The following is a 20,492-nucleotide window of genomic DNA, read 5'->3' as shown; positions in this document are numbered from 1 at the left end:
GGTGTTAAAAAAACTCATATACAGCCACAAAAGCCTGTGTAGTATGACTCTGAAGAAAAAAGGGGAAAGATTTTTAGGTACAAAATTGGATGAAAGAGACTTGGAGCTATAAGTAAAGCTATCTTGTCATTCCCAGGGGCGAACACAGGCATGGGCAAACCAGGCAGCCACCCAGGGCCCAGACAGAAAGGAGACATGAAAATGATATATATTTTTTATGTTGTCTGCTTATTATTATCATTATCTCTGGTGAAGGAGGTCCCAATACTAAAAGTTTCTCTGGGGCTGCCAGGAGTCTAGGTATGGAGCTGGTGATTCCTACTCTGTACCAGAAAATTGGACTTTGTTCATTCCTTGTATATAAACAGGATTGTATCAAGACATTTCTCCTTCTTATTGAAATAAACTGCAATACCCAATAATTAGCTAACTGCTGTGTTAGAAACAATGGTATAAATATTTATGCTTCTCTTCCTATAGGAGAATGTGGAAAGCTCTGAGTGAAGTTGAAAGTATGGGTGGAGGAGCCTTGCAGGTAGTGTGAATGGTTTGTGCACTGTAAAGCTTTGCTCCACTGGCACAGCAGGCAACAAGGCTGTAGCCGTTTCCTTCTTCCTTATGCCCCGTAGGCAGTATGCACTGGAGGGTTTATAGGAAGGCTGAGGCAGGTCAGGGGCCAGGCCAGTACCATATTTACATAATGATGTATGTAACCTCAGCATGTATTAACCTCTGCAGACAGAAGTTCGCATATAACAAGCATATAACAGATATTACTGAATCTTAAGAGTGTAACAGCTGCAGAGAAGCTTGCAACCTACAGAGAAGATGGACTCAATCCCCTGCTGAAGCTCCTACATCAAGGCTGTTTACATAGTCTCAAAGCAGAGTTTGACTGGTGGAACTAATCTGACCAGGAAGCCATCATGTTTTGTTACAAAATACTAGAACTGAAGGAGAAACATTAATCATTGTCAATACTGCAGTTGTGTAAGTATGTGCATGGATGAATCTTCAGGCTGGTGAAGCAGGATACCATCAGACATTTGGTTCTCACAATGTCTGCTGAAAATGGGAGTCCAAAAAAACCCCTAGAATCTAGGTTATAGATACAAAACTGCATAGCAAGATGACTGTAGCTTTACTATATTTAGAATATGTTATTCAGTACAGAGAATATCCAAGTCTAGAATTGTATTAAAGTCATCCAAGGGAGAAAACAGCAACAGCAGCAAACAGATGATTATATAGTATACAGTTCCAGGGCCTGATACTGTAAGCCTTTACTCATATGAGCAGTCCTATGTAAATCAGTCGGCATACTCATGGGAATGAGGATTATTTCTGTTAAGGAAGAACTACTGGGTCAAATCTGCAATTTACATATAGTGTTCCACATAAACTGCATTCCTAAAGCACTTTGCAAAATTAGGTTTCAGTCCTGCAACCATTTTTCAGTGGGAGACCCCTGGGCCTGTAAAATGTGAAGGCAGTTGCCAGGACAAAACAGAAGAGTGCACAGTATAGTTTGTCATGCAGAGAACAGTGGTACACAGATATTAGATGATTAAATTAAACCATTCCATTCAAAAAGCATAGATGGAGAAGGAAAAAAAATGTTTGAAAGGAGGTTTGAAAAGAGGTAGTGTAACAGAAAATCGAAGAATCCTGTTACTAAAGGGGAGATTACTTGTGACAAAGCCTAGCAGGGGCCAGGAAACAGCACAAGCTATAAGGGAGAATTAATAAGATGCAGCTATGCCAAAGAGGGAGGGTCAGCTGATTAGAAGAGGCCTCTCCAGGTGTTTAAAAACCTCAGCTCTCTAAGAGTCAAAGGAATATGAAAGAAAGCTAGTATACCAGGAGGTACTTGGCAGACCCCAATCAGCATTGAACACCTGAAATGGAGCAGGAAGAGAGTCCCAGGGGATAAGGGCTGAGAGGGTGTGTGTTTATTTTACCCTGAGAATGAGAGTGATGGGGAGTTTTTTTTTCTTTCATATTTGTTTGCCCTGAGCAGGGTGGGCTTTTGTTAAAGCTTTATTGTCTTCCTTTTATGTTCCAGTTTATACTAATGGATGAGGTGTGACTATAAGGAGTGAGGAGGAGGAGGAGGCGGCCACAGGATGCCAGGAAGGCATGGCAGTGAGCCCTGCTAGGGCAGGAGTATGAGACAGAGGGCCATAGCCCAAACCAGAAAGAGGACAAAAAAGGGAAGTGGATGAGGCCTAAAGCTGAGCAGGCTAGCCAGAGCCTGGAAGGGTGAGACCAGGGCTGGGGCCCAGATGCTGGGGTCAGGAGCTGTGGACTTTGGGACCCAGCTAAAGCAGCGTTTCTCAACCTGTGGGTCACAAGAATATATCAAAAGGGTTGCAAACAAACTTTAAAAATGGATTCTCCTTTAAAGGAGAAAAACTGGCTTTTCCCTTGCAGGCTGGCAGAGTTCCAGCCTGTGAGGGACTGACTGGGACTGGAGCCTAGGGTGGGGAGCAGCAGGTTGGGAGTCGGGGGCACTAGGTTGGGACTGGCCACTGATGTTTACAAATGGGTCCTGGTACAAAAAAGGTTGAGGACCACTGAGCTAGAGAAAGAGGGCCAAAGTCCCAAGAGAACTTTTGTGGCCAGAGGGCCAAGCAGTGTAAAGAGATGAGATGCCCACTCAAATGATAACTTGTGTCATGTGCGAGATAATGGTGTGGTGGTAGGGGAGGAAGGAAAACCTGAGAAAACAAGTGCCAAAGACAAATAGGAGAGAGAGAGACCCAGAGGACATGCTAATCCCACGTGGGCAGCCTCCCCCATTAATTTTCTCTACCAACAAGGTGTGGCAGACAAATGAATAGGTTGTCATCCAGGGAGACCTCAGTGGGACCAAAAAAGACGGGGCCACAAAGAGGTAATAAAATAGCTGCCCTTGGGCACCATCTTGTCACAGGTGTCCTAGATTGGTGTGGCCAATTATCTCAGCTGGCAGACCACTTAATCAGTTTTGAGCTGTCAAGGGCCCCTCACTTAAAATCTTTCAGAATATATCATTTTAATAAATGTATAGATGATAAATGAATCATACAGTAGATGCTTGGTTTTTTTTTTGGTTTTTTTTTTTAATATAACATTTTATTTTTCTTTCAAAAAATAATTGTCCTGATTTGTGGGGGTTTTTAAATGGTGTATATACAGGTGATTGCATAATGGCTCCAAATAAAGTCTTACTCTTGCATATTGTGAGGGAAGGAGGCATTGGTGGTGCGTGGGGGTGTGTGCATGCATGTGGGGGGGGGGTGACTGCCTGCATGCCGGGTCCCAGGAGCTGGTGCAGGGGGGATGCATGCAACAGCTTGCCATGGCAGTGAAGGTGCCAGCATAGTCTGTGCCCCCTCCTGCCGGTCCACTCCTGCCCCCACAGCATTCTGAATGGAGCTGAGCTTTGCCTGCTCCCACCCACACCAGCCTGGCCCTGGCCTGTGTACACAACTTCCTAGTGGGGTTGCTCCTGCTGCTGCAACTGCCGCTGCCCAGATCCTGCTTGGCTCCCACTGCCTCCAGCAACTCCTCCTCTTCCTCCTGCTATGCTGTTCCAGTTGAGGGCGGGGCACTGCAGCCAAGCAGCTCCTTTTCCAGTGTGTGGGGCTCCAGCTCTGGGCCACCTTCCACCCACCTGGCCACTTGCAGGTGGCTTGCTCATTGCACTGGGGGGGAGGAGTGGGTGGAAGGTGGCTAGGAGTTGGATCTGGAGCCCTGCATGCTGGGGCAGGAGCTGCTCAGCTGCAGCTTCCTGCTCCCACCTGGAGTGGTGCAGCAGGGGCCAGAGAAGAAGGAGCTGCAGTCTGGACTGGGGCTGTGGGCAGGAGTGAGCGGGGCTCAGCCCCATGTGGAGTGCCGTGGGCCGGTTCCAATCAATTGGTGGGTGCAAGCTGGATCCAGTCAGTTGGCAGGCTAGATCCAGCCTGCAGGTTGTATTTTGCCCATTCCTGTTCTAGATAGTACAGCTGCAGAGTAAAAACATTTGTGCACAAATAGTGAATCTGCAGAAAAGGTCAGAGAGGAAGGAATTTTTTACTTTAGTAGAAGGAACTGGCATGGGAATAAAGGGAGAAAACAAGGTCTGGGATAAAAATATTCATAATAGTAACAATAATATTCCTTACTTTATTTACTCATAACTATAATGTTACATTGCATTAAGATTACTGTAAAACCCACTCTCTGATTTATGTCTCTTACCACCCACACTCAGCTTATTAAATAATGCTAACAAGTAACTAAATTAAACTCTGCCTAAGCAGAATACAAATTTTCAAAACAGCTGAATATAAATGTGTTTTTTTTCTAGATTACAAGCAGCTTAAAATGCCCCTCTTCCAAAAGTATGCATAACTAGAATCCTTACATACTGAGAATTACAGGACTTATGATTTGGACGCATCTATAGGTAGAGTTTATCCTGCCATTGTTGTTTTTTTAGGTGGGAAAATAAGCATTGTGTAGTTTGAAGGGAAACAATTATTTGCTACCCTTAGGTAGAACAAAAGTATTCCAGAGGCTGCATGGTGAGCGTGAAGGTTGTTGTGCCAGTGTGGAAAAGGTTTCTCACAGTGGATCCAGAGGCACGAATGCAAGTCCTGCTCTTGTTCCTAGGCCAACACAGCTGCAAGTGGGTAGATTCAGGCTGGAAAGTCAGATGTGGCTGGATATGATGCTAGTCAGTCTGCGTGCTACTGGCTTCCTTCACCTATTCTTGCCCAAACAGCCACCTAGAATAAGATAGACCTTTGAGTGTTTAACAGTGAGAGACTTGGGGAGGAATGTGGAAAGGAGAGAATTTGAGGCAAAAGGGGTATGTGACTTAGGCTGAGAGTTCCAGAGATGTACATACCAGATGTACATATATATGTAGAAGGTGGTGGGTTGGGGTACCTGTGTAGGAGAGTTTGGAAACTGGGAGGGAAACAGGAGAATTTGAGAAGTAATTGGAGGTATAACATTTGTCCTCATTGTTCTGAGAAAAACAAGGGTATGCAAGAGGCTAAGAACACAAGGAGGTATGATGTTCAGGAGATGCTTCATTAAGCGTATCTGGGCTTTTAGGGAGTATAGTTTTACAGCATGTGTATGTATGTGAGAGTAGGAAACATACATAGTCTAGTGATGATGCATAGGAGGAGATAGGATGCAAGCTGTCCAGACTTATATAGCATCTCTTAAGGTCTTACTAGGTCAGATCACAGGTTTGTCTAGCCCAGGTTATCTCAGGGTGGCACTGAGTAGCTGCAAAGGGCATAAAGAGTCTTTATGAAGGGCTTATCCAGACTGACCTGCCCCCTGCCTCTTCCCTTGCAACTTCCAACATTTTGAGACCTAGGAACTAGGAATATGAAAGCCACAGCCCCACAACAGTGTGTAATGGACCCCACTGCATGAAAAGCCACGTCTTTGGGATCTGCCAAAGCGACCAGCCTCCACAACATCCCACAGCAACAAGTCTCCCAAGTGAACTGTGCACCCTGAAAAAACCTTCCCCCGCATGTTTTCAATCTGCTCCCTAGGAATGCGCGTCTGCGCCCAGCTTTAGTGCCCAGAGGCTGCAGGCAGGCCAACCCTGGGTACTTGTCCAGACCCGGTTATTTTACAGGCCTCTGTCATCCCTCTACCTCCATCCCCATCCCCTTCTCTCGGCTGGGGAGTCCTGCCTGCCTGGGACGGTTCGCTGGGACGGCCACGGGGGTCCCGTGGAGACCCCTGGGGGTGGGGGACACATGGACACGGTCCCCCCAGGGGGACCCAGGCCGCGTGCGCTGTACTCGCCTCGCCTGGCCCCGCCCCCCGGGCAGGGCCCTCGGCGGGGCGGAACCCGCCGTGGGCGCCCGCGCGTCCGGCCGGAGCCTCTTGGCGGTGACGACGCCAGGTTCCGCCGCGCGCGGGGCGAGTGGAGCGGAGCCGGCCGGACCATGGCGGCGGCGGCGGGGCGTGCGCGGCTGCAGGCCTGCTTGCAGGTGCTGGGCGGCGCGGCGGCCCAGCCGGAGCGCTTCCTCAGGTACGGCTCGCTGGGGCGGGCAGGGGAGCCGAGCCAAGCCGCCCCGGCCCGGGAGAGCGCCGTGCTGGGGGCTGGGCCCTCGTGCTCCCTGCGGCCCTGCCCTGTGGAGGGAAGGGGGTTGCGGGGGCACCAGCCTGGCCGGCGGGTCCAGGAGTCTCCCGGGCAGACCTCGCCCCGTGCTGAGGGGCGGAGGGGGCTGCTTCGGCCCTGGCGCCGCTTCGTTTTCTCCGCTTTCACTGCGAGAAGGCCAGACGGGCTGCAGCGAAGTCAGAACCGGGTAGTAGCGAAACCGCCCCCAGGGGCGGGGGGGAATTGCAGGGAAGGCCCGACAAGCTTTTGGGTTGTACTGAGGCATTTGTCACACATCCAGGTTGTAGCCGTGTTTGGCCCAAAGGAAAAAGCAATCGGGCCTCGTGGACAGAGGTGATTTATTAGACCAACAAGTTTTTTGCAAAAAACAAATCTTCAAAGACAGAAAGGAAAGATGGGTTTTCTTCACTACTCCCCGGTTTTGACTTTGTTGCATCTCATCTGGTCTCCTCTCAGTGAAAGCAGAGGAAATAAAGTGGTGCCAGGGAGGGGGCAGCCCCCCCACCGCCCTCCAGCTCTGCCCCCCGGGGTAACAACAAGGGGCGAGGTCCTTCTAGCATGCGACTGTGGAGCAGCCTGCAGCGCCAGGAGGTATCTGGGCCCGTGGACCAAATTTTTTGCAAAAGTTTTGTTGGTCTAATAAAAGATCACTTCTGTCCACGAGCCCTGATTGCTGGTCCATTTGTGGCAACTGAGAGCATTTAAAAGATAGTCTCATAGCTGTTATGTTTTTTTCATGTAGCACTGCTTTAAAGTTCTTGACTTTTTGTAAAATTTTGAATGTGTTTTTTTTTTTCCCCTCAGTGTGCAGGACGGGTTGGCTGCAGACTTCAGGTCATTAACAAAGACTCTTTATGATTTGCATAAAGTGCTAGGGGCAGATGCAATCCATGGGAGTCCCTTAAAAGAGCTGGTGATCGAGAGCTTTGATGAAGAACAGATTTGGCAACAGCTTGAGCTCCAAAATGATGCAGTTCTGGACTATTTCAAAAATGAGGTTGCTAGAAATGTTAAAGACAAAGATCTTTACCTTATCCCAGTCCAAGAAGAAGATGGTTCAGATGCAGAGAAGAGTAGTGAGAAGGAAATGGAACCAGAAGACAGTATGGAAGCAGACCAGATCTCGGATGATGCTGAAGATGAAAGTGAGGTTACAGAAAAGCAAACTAAATCCAAAACATTGAAGAGGCATCAATACAGTGATGAGGATTCGGATATTGATTTTGATATTGATGAGCTAGAGGAGGAAACAAAAAAATCGAAGATGATTACTTCGAAAAAAACAGGGGAAAAGTCCATAGTGGATGATAAATTTTTCAAGCTGTGGGAGATGGAAGCCTTTTTGGATGATTTAGAGAAGACAGAAAGGCAGGAGATAGAAGAGGATGATGATGATGAGATTAATTATTTTGAAGATATGCATTCGGAGGAAGAGGATGAAGAGGAATCAAAAACAGATAAAATCAAGGTAAGGGTATTGAAAGCTACTAGGCAATAAGCTAGTTAAATAAAAATAACTCTTGAATTAACCCTTATTCAAATTATTAAATACATGTTTTTGTCATGATTAACTACCTAAAATGATCTTCAGCTGCCTGAAGGATGTTGAAATATGGCAGTAAGTGTAATTAACAACAGGAATTAGAATAGCAAAGAATATGCTGTTTTCTCCATTACCTGAAATCTTTAAAGATCAGATGCTTCTCCAAAAGAGATGCTGTGTTTAAATCACAAACTGGTGGTCTGAAACCAAAAATTTAGCCAAACTTAGCCACATAACAATGATCCCTTGTGGAGTATGAATATTTTTTGCTGGGAGTGTGCGTGAACGCATAAGTCCCTACCCAGAAGAGAGAATTTTAATAGGTTTAGGAGGATCTTCATGCCTCTGCAGCATCTTTATTGAAGTCAGTGGGGTTCTGTATGATTAGAGATTGAGGGGAAGGAAAGCAGTCATGATCTCTGAGGAATGGGGTGTACGTTGTAGGAATTCAGATTTGATGGGAGAGGGTCATGGTTTCATAATGCTGTGATTTAATTTAATCTGCAGAGTATTGACTTGGAAAATAGCATTTATGCTTTTTAAAGTAATTATGTTTATAGCTGTTCTATTTTTTCAACGTGCTTGTCATGAGAGAAAGCTAATGAGATGCTTCTAAAAGTGATAGACTTAGGCATCTGAGAGCAATGTATTCTCCCATTATAGAAGAACAAATTAATGTCAACATCTGTGGCTCTTCCCCTTCTGTGTAGTTAAAGCAAGCAAAAATAAATTTTATGTGATAAATATGTAGACCTGACACCGTTCAAGCCATGATCTAGTCTAGTAGCCAAACAGTAGTGAAATTAATTGAATTACCACTGCAGTTTTTAATAACACTGCTCTCATAGAATAAAATATTCAGTTAGATCTCTGTCACTGTCACCAGGTAATCTCTTATTTTACCATTTTCCCAGCCAGTTAAAAGTTCTAGAGACCTGAAATATAAAGATTTCTTTGATTCTGTTGATGGTGGTGGTGATGATGATGACAATCCAGCTCATTGTGATGGTGATGATCAGAATGAGGAAGATGAGACTGAAGAAGACATTTCTGAGTATGTATATTTGAATATTTTGTAACTGTCCTGTGGATAGTGACTGTTTATTTTGAACTACAGTATAACATGGGGGTGGGCAAAATGCGGCCCGCCAGGCCAGTTCATCCAGCCCGTGAGGCCCCTAAAAATTTTAGAATATTAATATTTATCTGCCCTGGGCTGCCTGTCATGCAGCCCTCAATGGCTTGCAAAAACTCAGTAAGCGGCTCTCTGCCCAAAATAATTGCCTGCCCCTGGTATAACACCATCCCTAACAAAAAATGCAGGGGTTCATCTAGTACCCAGCCTTTAAGGCTTGCGGAAAGAAGAATTTTTAGGAATCCCTGAAAATGAATTTGTATTTTGTGGCAGTAGATACACATCTGATGGATGATATATTGCTTAAAGCGGCATTGTCGAACTTCTGGGCAGTGGGGACTTCACACTGCATGAGCCACAGGCTCTTGGGTTGCATGCAGTATGGGCTGCACACCACAGAGGTGGCCCTACTGGCCTCCCCTTCTCCCTTGTACAGGTGGCCCATTACCTTTTGCTACCTACATGTAGCCCAGCTCCTTTCCCAGTCATGCAGGCAGCCAGACCACCTCACACTCTCCTGTTACGTGTGCTCCTTCCCCAGCCAAGCACAGCCTGAGTCCCTGTAGCTGGGGACCCTTCCCCAGACCACAAATGGACCTCTCACCACGCCAGCCTGCCTCCCAGGTGGGGCAGAAGCTAGAGGAGGGAGAGGGAGCCTGGAGACTGGTTGTTGTAGCAGCAGGATTAATGGGGAAAACGGTGGCTAGATAGGAGCCTATGGGCTGCATTAACTCCTTACAAGCCAAACACAGCCCTCAGGCTGCCATTTGGACAGCTCTGGCTTAAAAAAGAGAGAATTCCCCCACCCCACCCCCCGCAGTTCTTAAAATACATTGTCAAAAGCACAAACTGTTTTAATATTATAGGACTGAAGAAGCTAATGAAATGGAAGTAACGGTACAGAATGGGAAAAATAAAGAAGCTTCTAGAAAAGTCACTTTTAACTTGCCAGATGACAGTGAAACAGAGGAAGATACTGATATGCTAAATGCAAAGAGAGATGATTCCATTGCAATAAAATCTTCCTTTGAGAAAAGGCAGGAAAAGGTAATTCAGAAATTTTAGTAGAGCTTTCTGCTGAAACTTTGATCCAATGGCAGGTAAGAGAATCAAAATAAATACTTTTAGAGGTTCCCTTTAATTGGAAAGTTTCAGAACAAATTTAGAAAACAATGTAAAAACGAAATATTACAGAAAAGGCAAATTATACTGCATGTTTAGAAAACAAAAAATACTTGGTATAATTCATATTTTGTTCTGTAATTTGATTTCCCCTGTGATTTATCAAGTATGTCTACTTTTAGTTTTTAAAGTTTTAGGAAATTTTCTCTTCCAGATGAGTGAAAAGATTAAATCTTTTGAAGAGGAGTTGTTGAAGGAAAAACCTTGGCAGCTTAAAGGAGAAATAACAGGACAAAAACGACCTGAAAATAGTCTTTTAGAGGAAACTGTATTCTTTGACCATGCTGTCCGAATGGGTAAATATTGCCATTATGTTAAATCTCAGGTGTTATAAAATTGTTTACCAGGCAGAGTTGGCATGTAATTGCTGTTTATTATATTGTTATTTCATAACTTTTGATGAATACTGCACAGACCAATGTATGGCATTAATATTGTTCTTTTCTTGCTCTTTTAGCTCCTGTGATCACAGAAGAAACCACACTTCAGCTTGAAGATATCATCAAACAGAGGATAAAAGATCAGGTTAATAAGATTTAAATTGACCCTTTAAAGCCAAAAATCTATAAACAAATTTTGATGCGTTATAGTGTAGTTATAGAATTGGCCTTTGGGTGCCACAAGTAATTAATTCAAAGAATGAGTTTGGGGGCCTTAAAATATGTTCAGTATAGTTTTGTTTTTTGAATGTTTCTAGAAAAAATACAATAACTGGTTTTAGGTCCTACAAAATGCTGAGTGCACTCCATGAATCTAATTTTGCATGCTGTTGGGAGTCGTAGTGCATTTCAAACTATCTTAAGATAAGCAACTGAAATTGCAGAGACTGCTTGTAGATTTAGCTACAGAAGGGCTACTTTGGCATTTGATTTGTATGCAAACTCTGTAGTGTTCACAGAATTGATATAATGAGGGCTTTGCAAACTTCTAATTTTAAACACTTCAGAATATTGACCAGAAGGAGTGTTGCTGTGCGTAATCTGTATGACAAGTATTTTTAAAATGTTACTCCTTGGCTGTTAATTTATACAACTGAAGGAACAAGGCAGATCAGTGCAAAGGGGGGAAAAAAGACTATGTTTCATCCTAGTGTATCTTCTCTCCATGCGTTAGAAGGGCAGATTTTTGTGGAGGGGGCTAAATAGGTGTGTGAGACCCCCTCTGATGTGTCACTTATCACTTGTACAGTTGTAACAAAGTAAGTAAAGGTACCTCACATAGCATAATAAATTGCCTTTGCTGAGGTTCAAGAAGATATGTTGGAACAGCAGGTGTTTATACTTGCTAATGCAAAAAAAGATGTCTTGTGTTAAGTATTTTATGGTTTTGGCTCAGGCATGGGATGATGTAGTGCGTAAAGAAAAACCAAAAGAGGAGGCCTTTGAATACAAGAAGCGTCTCACTTTGGATCATGAAAAGAGCAAATTGAGTCTTGCTGAAATCTATGAACAAGAGTACTTGAAACTTAATCAGGTAAGTTTATGATAATGGATATAAAGAATGATATTGCTGTTCTTGGAAAGAGGTAAATCAAACTCACAACCATTTATACAGATGTACTGAGTGTGCGGTATTGAAGGCACCCTGTGTCTGTACTAATCTGTAAAATGGGTGCAAATGATATAGCTCAGTGTTCTTAGTTTCAAAGTTGGTGTTCATGTTATTTATGTGAAAGATGTCTTTTTGAGTGATCTTGGTAATAACACTGTCGTTATTAACCTAGCAAAAGGTTGAAGAGGAGGAAGATCCTGAACATATAGAAATTCAGAAAATGATGGACTCTCTGTTTGTACAGTTGGATGCTCTTTCCAATTTCCACTTCACACCCAAGCCAGTGAGTACAAGTGTCACCTTTTTCCTAAACTCCATCCCCTTAGACTAAGTGAAAGGATATATCTGGTGTATCTTGTGCTTATTATGCATTTCACAGTGTGAATGAAAATATATTTTGTGGGCCTTACTCAGTTAGCCCTGCTTTGCTAAGATATGATATGCATGTTCATGAATGCTATTTCTTTATTTCTAGCCTGTGCCAGAGATTAAAATTGTCTCAAACCTTCCTGCTATAAGTATGGAAGAAGTAGCACCAGTTGCTGTTAGTGATGCAGCTCTCCTAGCTCCAGAGGAGATCAAGGTAGGAAACTCCGTGTAAATTGTTCTGTATGGTACATTCAAAAGGGAGAATTCATTGTCTGATATATTCCATAACATGCTGGGATCTTTTCCATAGAGACTTTAGACTGACTTAAGAATTTCAAATCATTGAAACTGAACAGTGGGAGGAGAGCTAGCTTTGCTTCTATGGGTTTTACAGTCTTTCCCCATGCATCTTGGAACCCTGAGTTTCCCTTCCAACATGGCTTATTCCAATTTTGAGAATGAACCTATATGCAGGTTGCTTGAGTACCTTGTACTTTCTATTGTTAGAAATGCATTTTACCATAACCTGCATTTCTCCATCTTTTAACATTGTTAATCTTTGTTTTAATTTTCACTGTCTTGAGTTCTGTATGTAGAAAGAAAGATAGAGGAGAGTGGGGGAAAGTGAAATAGTTACACAGATGATAAAATTTGTAGAAACTTATTTCCTGAGGCTAGTATGAAGGAGTCCTGCTATTTGGGCCCTTTTGTTTTCAGGAACTTTGAGCTGGACACAATTGAGAGTGATGTTAAATACATCAATAGGTGGGAGCTGAATTTTACTACTCTTGGCTAATTGATGCGACGTAATGAGGGTAGCAATTTTGTTTGTACACGTCACGGCCTAGATCGCATTTATGGTGTCAGAGTTAAACCATTATGTCTTCCTCAGGAAAAGAACAAGGCGGGAGATGTAAAAACAGATTCAGAAAAAACCTCCACAGACAAAAAACGAGAACGAAGAAAGAAGAAGTTTCGTAAACGTATGAAGCTAAAGGAGAAGGAAAAACGGCAGAAAATCCTAGAAAAGACTAAACCAGAGCAAAACAAACTCAACAAAAAAGCTGCTGCAACAAAATTAAAAAAGCTAACCAAAGAAGGCAAAGCAAGTTTGCTAAAAGTAAGGCCATTCTAAAGAGTTGTCTTCTAATTTCAGTTGTGTACTGCTTTTAATTGGGTATTGTTTTCCGATCTCATCATAAAAAATCAGATTATTGATGTCTTTCATGTTAAATTATGCTCCGAGTTCTTTGCACCATTTCACTGATGCAAAGCTGTCTTACACTCAGATAATATAAACTACCACAGCTGCTCCTATACCACTAGCCTTCCTCTGCTTGGGGGTTGGGGTTATAGTATTCCTGTGTATTTCCAAACACCAGCTCTTGTATTAATTCTTTGGGATGAAAAGGGTATTCTGACCTGCTGGACTAGTGCGGCACAAATGAACCCTGCTAGTGGGAGAGCACAAAAGATACCTTTTTTCCCCCCTTACCTTTGCTTAACATCTAATTTGATGATCTAGGCCTGGGGGGTCAATAATTATGTTCTTTCTTTGAAAAAGAAGAGGCTAAAATAAGAGTCTCTTTAAAATAAGACTGGTTGATTTAGTAATTGTGTAGTTATGCTACTGCATTAGAATGATAGTTGTGTTGTTTATTATAATAAACCCTTTTTTCCATTGACAGGATGAAGGTAAAGACAAGGCTTTGAAATCATCCCAAGCTTTCTTTTCCCAATTACAAGATCAAGTCAAAGTGCAAATCAAAGATGCAAAGAAAATACAGAAAAAACAGAAGCAGCAGCAAGAAATCTCTGCTCATAAACTTAAATTATAATATATTTTATACATGCATCTTGTATATAATAAAACATTTCATTTTTTTAACATTGTGTTTTGAATAGTTCATATGTTATATAGAACATTAAAATATTCTGTAAACACTGTAGTGTTCTTCCTGGTGGTGAAAATGTGATAACCTGTTTAGTGCTTCTTAAGGCTTTTTGTTGTTACCCCTCTCTGCTCTGGACTTCAGGGCTCATCCTCCAAAAGAAAAGCCGTGGGCAATAAGTAAAGAGATGTATTGTGATTTATTTATGTATGGTCGGTTCTTTGTATGTGTTTATCTTCAATATGTTTCCCTTCTTTTCCATATACCATGCTTACAGAAAAGGGTGGGATAAAGATTGTAATAATGTAGTAAAATGTTAGATTTTGGCAATCTGAAAAGATTTGACCAGGATGGCTTGATGTTCAGAGCTGTCTGTGGCATAATACTTTCTAAGGGTGCTCTTCAAGAAATCAAGACTAAGTAGTATTATTTTATTGATCTCATTCATTCAGAATATTGTGCCACCGCCTCAAATTCTATGAATTTAATGGAAGAAAACTTCGAGCAGTACATCTAGACTTGCATCTACTTGTACCGAAAAAAACATCTTTTGGCTTTAGCAATAGTTCTGAAGAACCACTGCTTCTGAAAGCATTGCAGTATTTAATATACTAGTATTTTAAAAATAATCTTCTCTAGAGTAAATATTAATGTGTGTGTGTGGGGGGGTTGTTTTATGGATTTTTTGTTTTTTGAGGGGTTTTTTTGCTTTTTTAAAATTTCAACCTTTATCCTCTAAAGCAGTCCCCTAGCAAAGAACCAAATGAACATGAAATGATCTCTTTTATTTTTAAAAGCTCAAGTGAAGGCTACCTTAGCTTGCTTAAAATCCAATATGTTCCTTATGAACTGGAGACCAATAGTTTGGATTTTTTTGAACCTTCAACAATTTTCAGTAGAGGTGCACCGATACACTGGTGCATATCATATCGGTACAGATAAAAAGAAAATTGATGTTGTTGGCAATCTGGTTTTTTTGGTTGATAACATTACCGATAAATGCTGGGTGCATGTGCACAGCTGCCGCATGCACACGGCTAGGAGTGCAGCCCAGCAACTTGGAGAGCAGCATCTGGCTGGTAAGTCTAGGGAGAAGCGGTAGGAGAAGTGAAGGGATGTGGGGAGGGCAGATTGTAGCCCCCCACAGGGAGGGAGTGGGGCAGGGGCAGGTGCTGCATTGCTGGGGCGGGACATGGGACAGGTGAGGCTTGGCCAGAGGTAGGGGTGGGCATGAGGCAGGCAGCTCCTGCTGCTGTGCATACCCCCAGGGGAGGCATGTGCCCCCTGGATCTGTACAGGGTGAGCTGCATACTCAGAGCTAGAACTACTGCCTCTTCTCAGCAGGGGCTGGGCCTAGGCTGTGCTGAGGGGGGGGAAGGTTACAGCCACTCCAAAACTTGGTATAGCTCCCCTCCCAGTGCTGCTGCTGCCTCCCTGCCCAGGCTGAGCACAGCCCGGGCCCTGGCCCCGCCCGCAGATCCTGGAGGTACATGGGGTGCATGAAGCCCCCCCGATGAGCTGCCAGCTGCATCCCACCCCAGCTGTGCAGCATCTGCCCCTGCTCCAGCCCTACTCCCTCCTTTACCATGGGGGCTTCAATCTGCCCCTCCCCCATGCCCTTTCCCTCCCAGCAGACTTGCCAGCCGGACATTGCTGTCCAAGCTGCTGGGCTGTATATTGGCAATTGGATTGGTATTAACTGATATGGCTGGTCAATAATCCGCCATCAGTATCAGCCCCCAAAAAGCTTTATTAATACACCCCTAGTTTGCAGCATTCCTTATAATCAGGGATCCTGGTTTTCCATTTCCCCTTTTTTATCAGAGAAAACACAGATGTCTCCATTTAGCAGAGAAACCCACAGATTCCCTGCTTTAGCAAACAACTCTGCAGGCTCTGTTGAGCTGTTTGCAGACAGGGTGGGAAACCTCCAGCCCTGCCTGGAGGCAGACGGGGAGGGGGAAGGATGGGACCTGAGGCTCTGTCAGCCACAACTGAGGTAAGTGCAGTTTGTGGGGGATGGGGGGTTGTGGGTCACAGCTGGGGGGCACCAGCAGGGCTGCGGGGAGCCAGGCAGCAGTAGTGGGGGAGCTGCCTGCTGTTGGGGGCAGGAAACTGCAGGCTTGGGTCCCTGTCCCCATAGCCCGGGCAGCTGGGGGCCCCCCTCTGACAGGGCTGGCATTGAGCACGGGCTGTGGGTGGGGGTAAGAGGCATGAGTATGGTGGGGAGCTGTTGTGGGGGCAGTGAGGGGCACCAGCAGGGTTGGGATGGTTTTGGGGAACAAGTGGGGGGCAACGAGTGCAGTTGGGGGGGTATTTTTGTATGTTAGGAGGTTACTGCTGGGTATTTGGGTGGCTCTTTCAAATGTATAGTCTATTTCTCTACTGGAGTGTCCTCATATAAAGGCAGATTTTAGGTTGGGCAAGTGTTCTTCGGTTCACAAGTGTCCTTCTCAGGGCAGATATGGTGGCATTTTAGGGCCTAGCTATAGATTACAGCTTTTTTGGTGTACTTGAGATGATTGCACATCTTGTAGACAGAGGTAGAGTAGTGTGTGGGTTTTCTGTATATAGTAGTTTCTAAGATGCCATCCTGGATATGGACAGTGGTATCTTGACAGTTGATGTTACTGCAGGAATATTTGAAAGAAAGTTTGAAGGATGATAATTGTTAAACCTGTGGTAGATGTGAATGAGTCCAGGTATTCAGCCTAAATAATGAATATATAAATAAAATTCAACTGCAGCTGCTCCTGCTACCTGAAAAAGGGGGTCATTAAAACCCCTTCCATTTTGGCTTGTTCAGACCCAGTATACTATAATCCTACTCTCCCTATCAGCAAGAAATCCCGCCCCCCAGTCTGTCTCTCATCCATTGACTCCTCAGTCTACATCCTCACTGACTGCCTGTCTTGAAGCCTCTGGCTTTTTTACTTTTCATTCCATCCAGGAAGAGCGCACAACAGCTGCAGAAACTTCCTTAGCCTGATGAAGAGTTTTTGCTTAATAATTGTTTTAGAATTGCTTAACAATTGTTTTCCAACTATTTAAGTTGGTCTAATAAAAGATACCAGATTCACCTAAAGAACCTTGTCTGCCTAGAGTATCATGGGTATCAGCATCCCACGCTGAAAAATTGTGGCAGTGGCACTTTAAAGCTCGTTGAACAAGCTTTAATTAAAATGTCCCCACTGCTATTTTCAGCATGGGGATGCCAATACATGTGATACTCAATGCACTTTAATTAGAGTGGTTCTTGGAGCTGCTCTGATGCGCTGTAATTATAGAGCATTGGAGCAGTCTTGCTGCATGTTTATAGACACTCTTCGTGGTCACCTATCACCTCACACTGGAACTGATCAAAATGATCCTCAAACTATGGCCTATACTCTACAAAGATCAGGCCTGAGAGAGAGATTCCCAGCCTCTCTGCTCCTGGCTTTCAAACAACCCTTGAATCTTGCCCAGTTCATTATCGGAAGCAAATTTTCCGCTACCTAACAGGCATCAAGTGGGACACAACCTTGCATTGGCAAGAAATGCTTAACCTGTCAGTACATCTCTACTGCTACTACTGTCCATACCCCGTATAACAAAACCATCAAAATTCATGGTTCCTACACATGCCTTTCCCAGAAAGTGATACACCTGAACCAACACACCAAATGTTTTCATGGCAACTACACAGGTGAAACTAAACAACAGCTGTGCACCTGGATGTGCCCTCACAGGAAAAATACAAAAGGACAGACATGCACACGTACTATAAAAGCACGTCTCACAGAAAAACCACACCCTCTCTGAGCTCAGTAGCCTCACACTCAAGGGAAATCTAATACCTATAAAATGTGGCCTTGGGAACAAACATTTGTCAAATGGCTGGAAGAACAAAGAACTAAACACTGATACTGATTTTATAGCATATTCTTTTTTACCTGACTCGTAAATTCTTTCTAAACATGAAAGGTGAGAATGATTCTGGTCCCTTACAATAGGTCTTGATCTCCCACTAATCAGCTTTTCTTTTGCCAGTTGTGTGTCTGCTACCCAGACTTTTTCTCCCCCCTCCCTCCCTCCCTGTTCTTTACTCTGCTTGCCTGGCCCATCCTGATCAGACCTCAGGAAGAATATCTTTCTAAAGTTTGTCTAAATTTATCCCAGTTACATAGCTGGTCCAATAAAAGTTATTACCCTAAGAAATCCTTGCCTCGCATATTTCTGGACCATCAGAGCTACATTACTCCTACACTACCTAAATTAGTGCCATAATTGTGTATTCAATTCACCTGTAATTCAACTGACTGGAAAATCAGCCTGGTTAAACTGGCAAATGCAGACTCTTTGTGTAAACTGGCTTAAGTCTTCAACTGGTTTAGGATGTGACAAGCTAAATTTATACAAGAGTTGACCAGTTTAATTATGACAATATAGAAATCAATGTAAAGTCCTGCAATTTTCAGTTTAGTATACAATATATAAAGGAGGTTAAACTCTAGTCTAGGCAAGATGATTATCCAAAACATCCATTCCCCCTTTGAGAGTTGTACCTGCAATTAGCCCTCCAAGAGTCCCTAAAGAAACTGCCTCATTCCAAGTAATTCCATCAGATGTACAATAACATTCATTTTCCCAGTGAAAATATGCATGTCTCAGATAAACAGATTAATAAAGAATTAAATATTTTTATTTAATGACTCCAAACATATTGTCGTCTACAAATGGGCAAAACCAGTCACATGTAATAAGTCACACAGGCTACTTAAACTAGCCATTCCATAAAACATGACTTGGGTAGTGTCATTAATCCAAGTTCTAAAAATCTTAGTGTAGTAACAGAGGGGCGTTCATTTATTCAGTGTAAGTCGTGGAGCTGCACCAGACCACGCTGGTACATGGGCACCGGCCGTGAGCAGTGCCTGGACTTCTCATGTCAAGAGTCTGGACTTGTAACGGGTCATAAATACAGATCACGTATTGTAGGAAAAAAACAGCAGAAATGGGTGCTAGGCAACTTGCCAGAGAAGTCATTTGAGAGGAGGAGGAGGAGGAGGAGGAGGTCAGGACCCCGTTTCAGAACTGTCTTTCTTTGCTGAAGAGTTTTGAACTTGCTAAATAGTTTTTAGTCCGTAACTTATACATCCTGGTAAACCTGTTATTCTTCCAGCTGTTTTAGAAACCTCTTTTTTGCGTCTGTGAAATTTTGGTGGATTTGTACTTACGGATTCTGCTCCGCGGTCTTCCTTTCACGCTCCCCACGACTTGGGAATGGGAATTGCCTCACACGCCGCGACGCCTCCTGGGGCTCCTCCCCGGGACGTGGGATCGACCTCTCCGCGCTCGACTTGTCATGCCTGGATAGACTGAGGCCGCCTGGGGGCGGAGCCGCCCCCCTGTTGCACCCAGGCCGGGCCGTGACGTAGAGCCGAGCGCTTGGGGCCCGGCCTCTTGAGTTGTGCTGGGAGAATGACGTCACGGCGCGGTGGCTTTGCGTCACTACCTCCGGCCCCGTGAGAGGTACTGGGGGAGGGGGCATGGGGCGGCGGGGCAGGTCCGTGCACTACCAGAGCTCTGCCCGGAGCTTCTCCCCCGCTGCCCCTGCACGTGGCACGCGGCTTCAAGTGCCTGTGTGAACGCTGGCCCCGGTCGGGCCCACTGCCCCCCGCGCTCTGCGGCACCCCGGGTCCCTGCTCACTTCCTTGTGCGGGCCGGGGCGCTGGCCCGGGGAGGGGTGACTGCCTGCCCCCGGGCCAGGCGGGCAGGTTAACCCTTCCCCACCTGCTCCCGGCGCGGGCAGTGCGGGGGAAGGGAGAGACCCGGGAAAGCCTGGGACAGGCTGGGGAGTCTTGCTTTTCAGTCTCCAGGCCCCTGGCTGCCCGACGTGTCTGCTGCGAACTCCACTAGCGCCCATCAGCACTTCACCACCTGGCCTGTGCCAGGGCTCTGCCACCGAGGCAACTTGTGTCATCCTTGCATTGTGCCCCTTCAGCGGCACCTTGCACACTCTTAGGCTAAAAATAGATGTCACCGAGTGAAGCAGATTGGTGCAGCTGATCCACTTCACCCAGTGAAACACAGTTGCCCCTTGTCCCACCCTTGCTGGTGCAGGATGGGGGCCGTGTGATCTCCCCGCTCACCCAGACCCTGGCTATAGGTCTAGCAGAGTGGGGAAAGCAGGGCTTTACCCACCTGGCTGGACCTGCTTCTCTGCAGTTGTGGAGGAGCAAGTCTGGGTGGCAGGGGAAAGCCCCACTTCCCCTTCTCAGCGTCTGGCTGGGTGGGTGAAAAGTCCTTGCCCCACCCAGCCACGGGTCTGAGCAAGGAAACACCACAGAGGTAAAAGGCATCTGCTGTAATAAAGTGGCAGAGTCTATTGCCGCCTTTTGTTATGCCACTGGTTTTCCTTTCATATGGTGGACAACTCTTATTGCTGTCTATTTGCTCAGCGTTTGTGCCGCTCCAGAAAGTTTTATGGCAGCACAAATGAGATGTTGAGCATCTTTTTCCAGAGGGGCTGCCACTTTCCTCTGTTTATCGTGTGCAAGACGCATAGAACAAGAGTAGGATAAAAAGGTGCTGTATATGCACAAACTGGCAAATGTAATATCTGAATTCTTTCAGTCTAATTTTAAAAAATGGGTTGTCTTTAAAATAGAAAACCCCTTTAAATGATCTCAGTAATTGACAGAAATGTACATA

The 20,492-nt window shown here is 44.7% G+C and overlaps 2 protein-coding genes across 4 annotated transcripts in view; both read left to right on the top strand.

The window, feature by feature from the left end:
- The first annotated feature begins 5,841 nt into the window (after positions 1 to 5,841).
- On the top strand, positions 5,842 to 13,998 carry MPHOSPH10 (M-phase phosphoprotein 10). Its single transcript, XM_090028140.1, has 11 exons — positions 5,842 to 6,034; positions 6,929 to 7,592; positions 8,582 to 8,721; positions 9,669 to 9,849; positions 10,139 to 10,280; positions 10,442 to 10,509; positions 11,320 to 11,457; positions 11,708 to 11,818; positions 12,011 to 12,118; positions 12,797 to 13,024; positions 13,593 to 13,998. Exons 1-11 carry the CDS (start codon positions 5,949 to 5,951, stop codon positions 13,740 to 13,742), a joined length of 2,016 nt encoding a protein of 671 aa, XP_089884266.1. The 5' UTR covers positions 5,842 to 5,948; the 3' UTR covers positions 13,743 to 13,998.
- Positions 13,999 to 19,068: 5,070 nt separating this feature from the next.
- Positions 19,069 to 20,492, top strand: part of FAN1 (FANCD2 and FANCI associated nuclease 1) — a 58,211-nt gene continuing 56,787 nt past the window's right edge. Inside the window, exon 1 of one of the 3 annotated variants that reach the window (XM_090028137.1) lies at positions 19,069 to 19,310. The gene's annotated coding sequence lies outside the window, so the exon portion shown is untranslated. The remainder of the gene's footprint in view (positions 19,311 to 20,492) is intronic. The other 2 variants (XM_090028136.1, XM_090028138.1) reach the window with 2 other exon arrangements.

The sequence above is a fragment of the Crocodylus siamensis genome, chromosome 15 (genome assembly GCF_052110815.1).
Source record: "Crocodylus siamensis isolate JL-2025a chromosome 15, ASM5211081v1, whole genome shotgun sequence".
NCBI classification, from domain to species: Eukaryota; Metazoa; Chordata; order Crocodylia; family Crocodylidae; genus Crocodylus; species Crocodylus siamensis.
This window is presented reverse-complemented; position numbering and strand designations above follow the sequence as displayed.

Bases quoted from the DNA above. Each gene is read 5' to 3' on its own strand.
- MPHOSPH10 (XM_090028140.1), top strand. From the start codon at position 5,949: ATGGCGGCGGCGGCGGGGCGTGCGCGGCTGCAGGCCTGCTTGCAGGTG. The intron at 6,035-6,928 runs GTACGGCTCGCT...TTTTCCCCTCAG, and splicing joins CAGCCGGAGCGCTTCCTCAG to TGTGCAGGACGGGTTGGCTG. The intron at 10,510-11,319 runs GTTAATAAGATT...GTTTTGGCTCAG, and splicing joins AACAGAGGATAAAAGATCAG to GCATGGGATGATGTAGTGCG.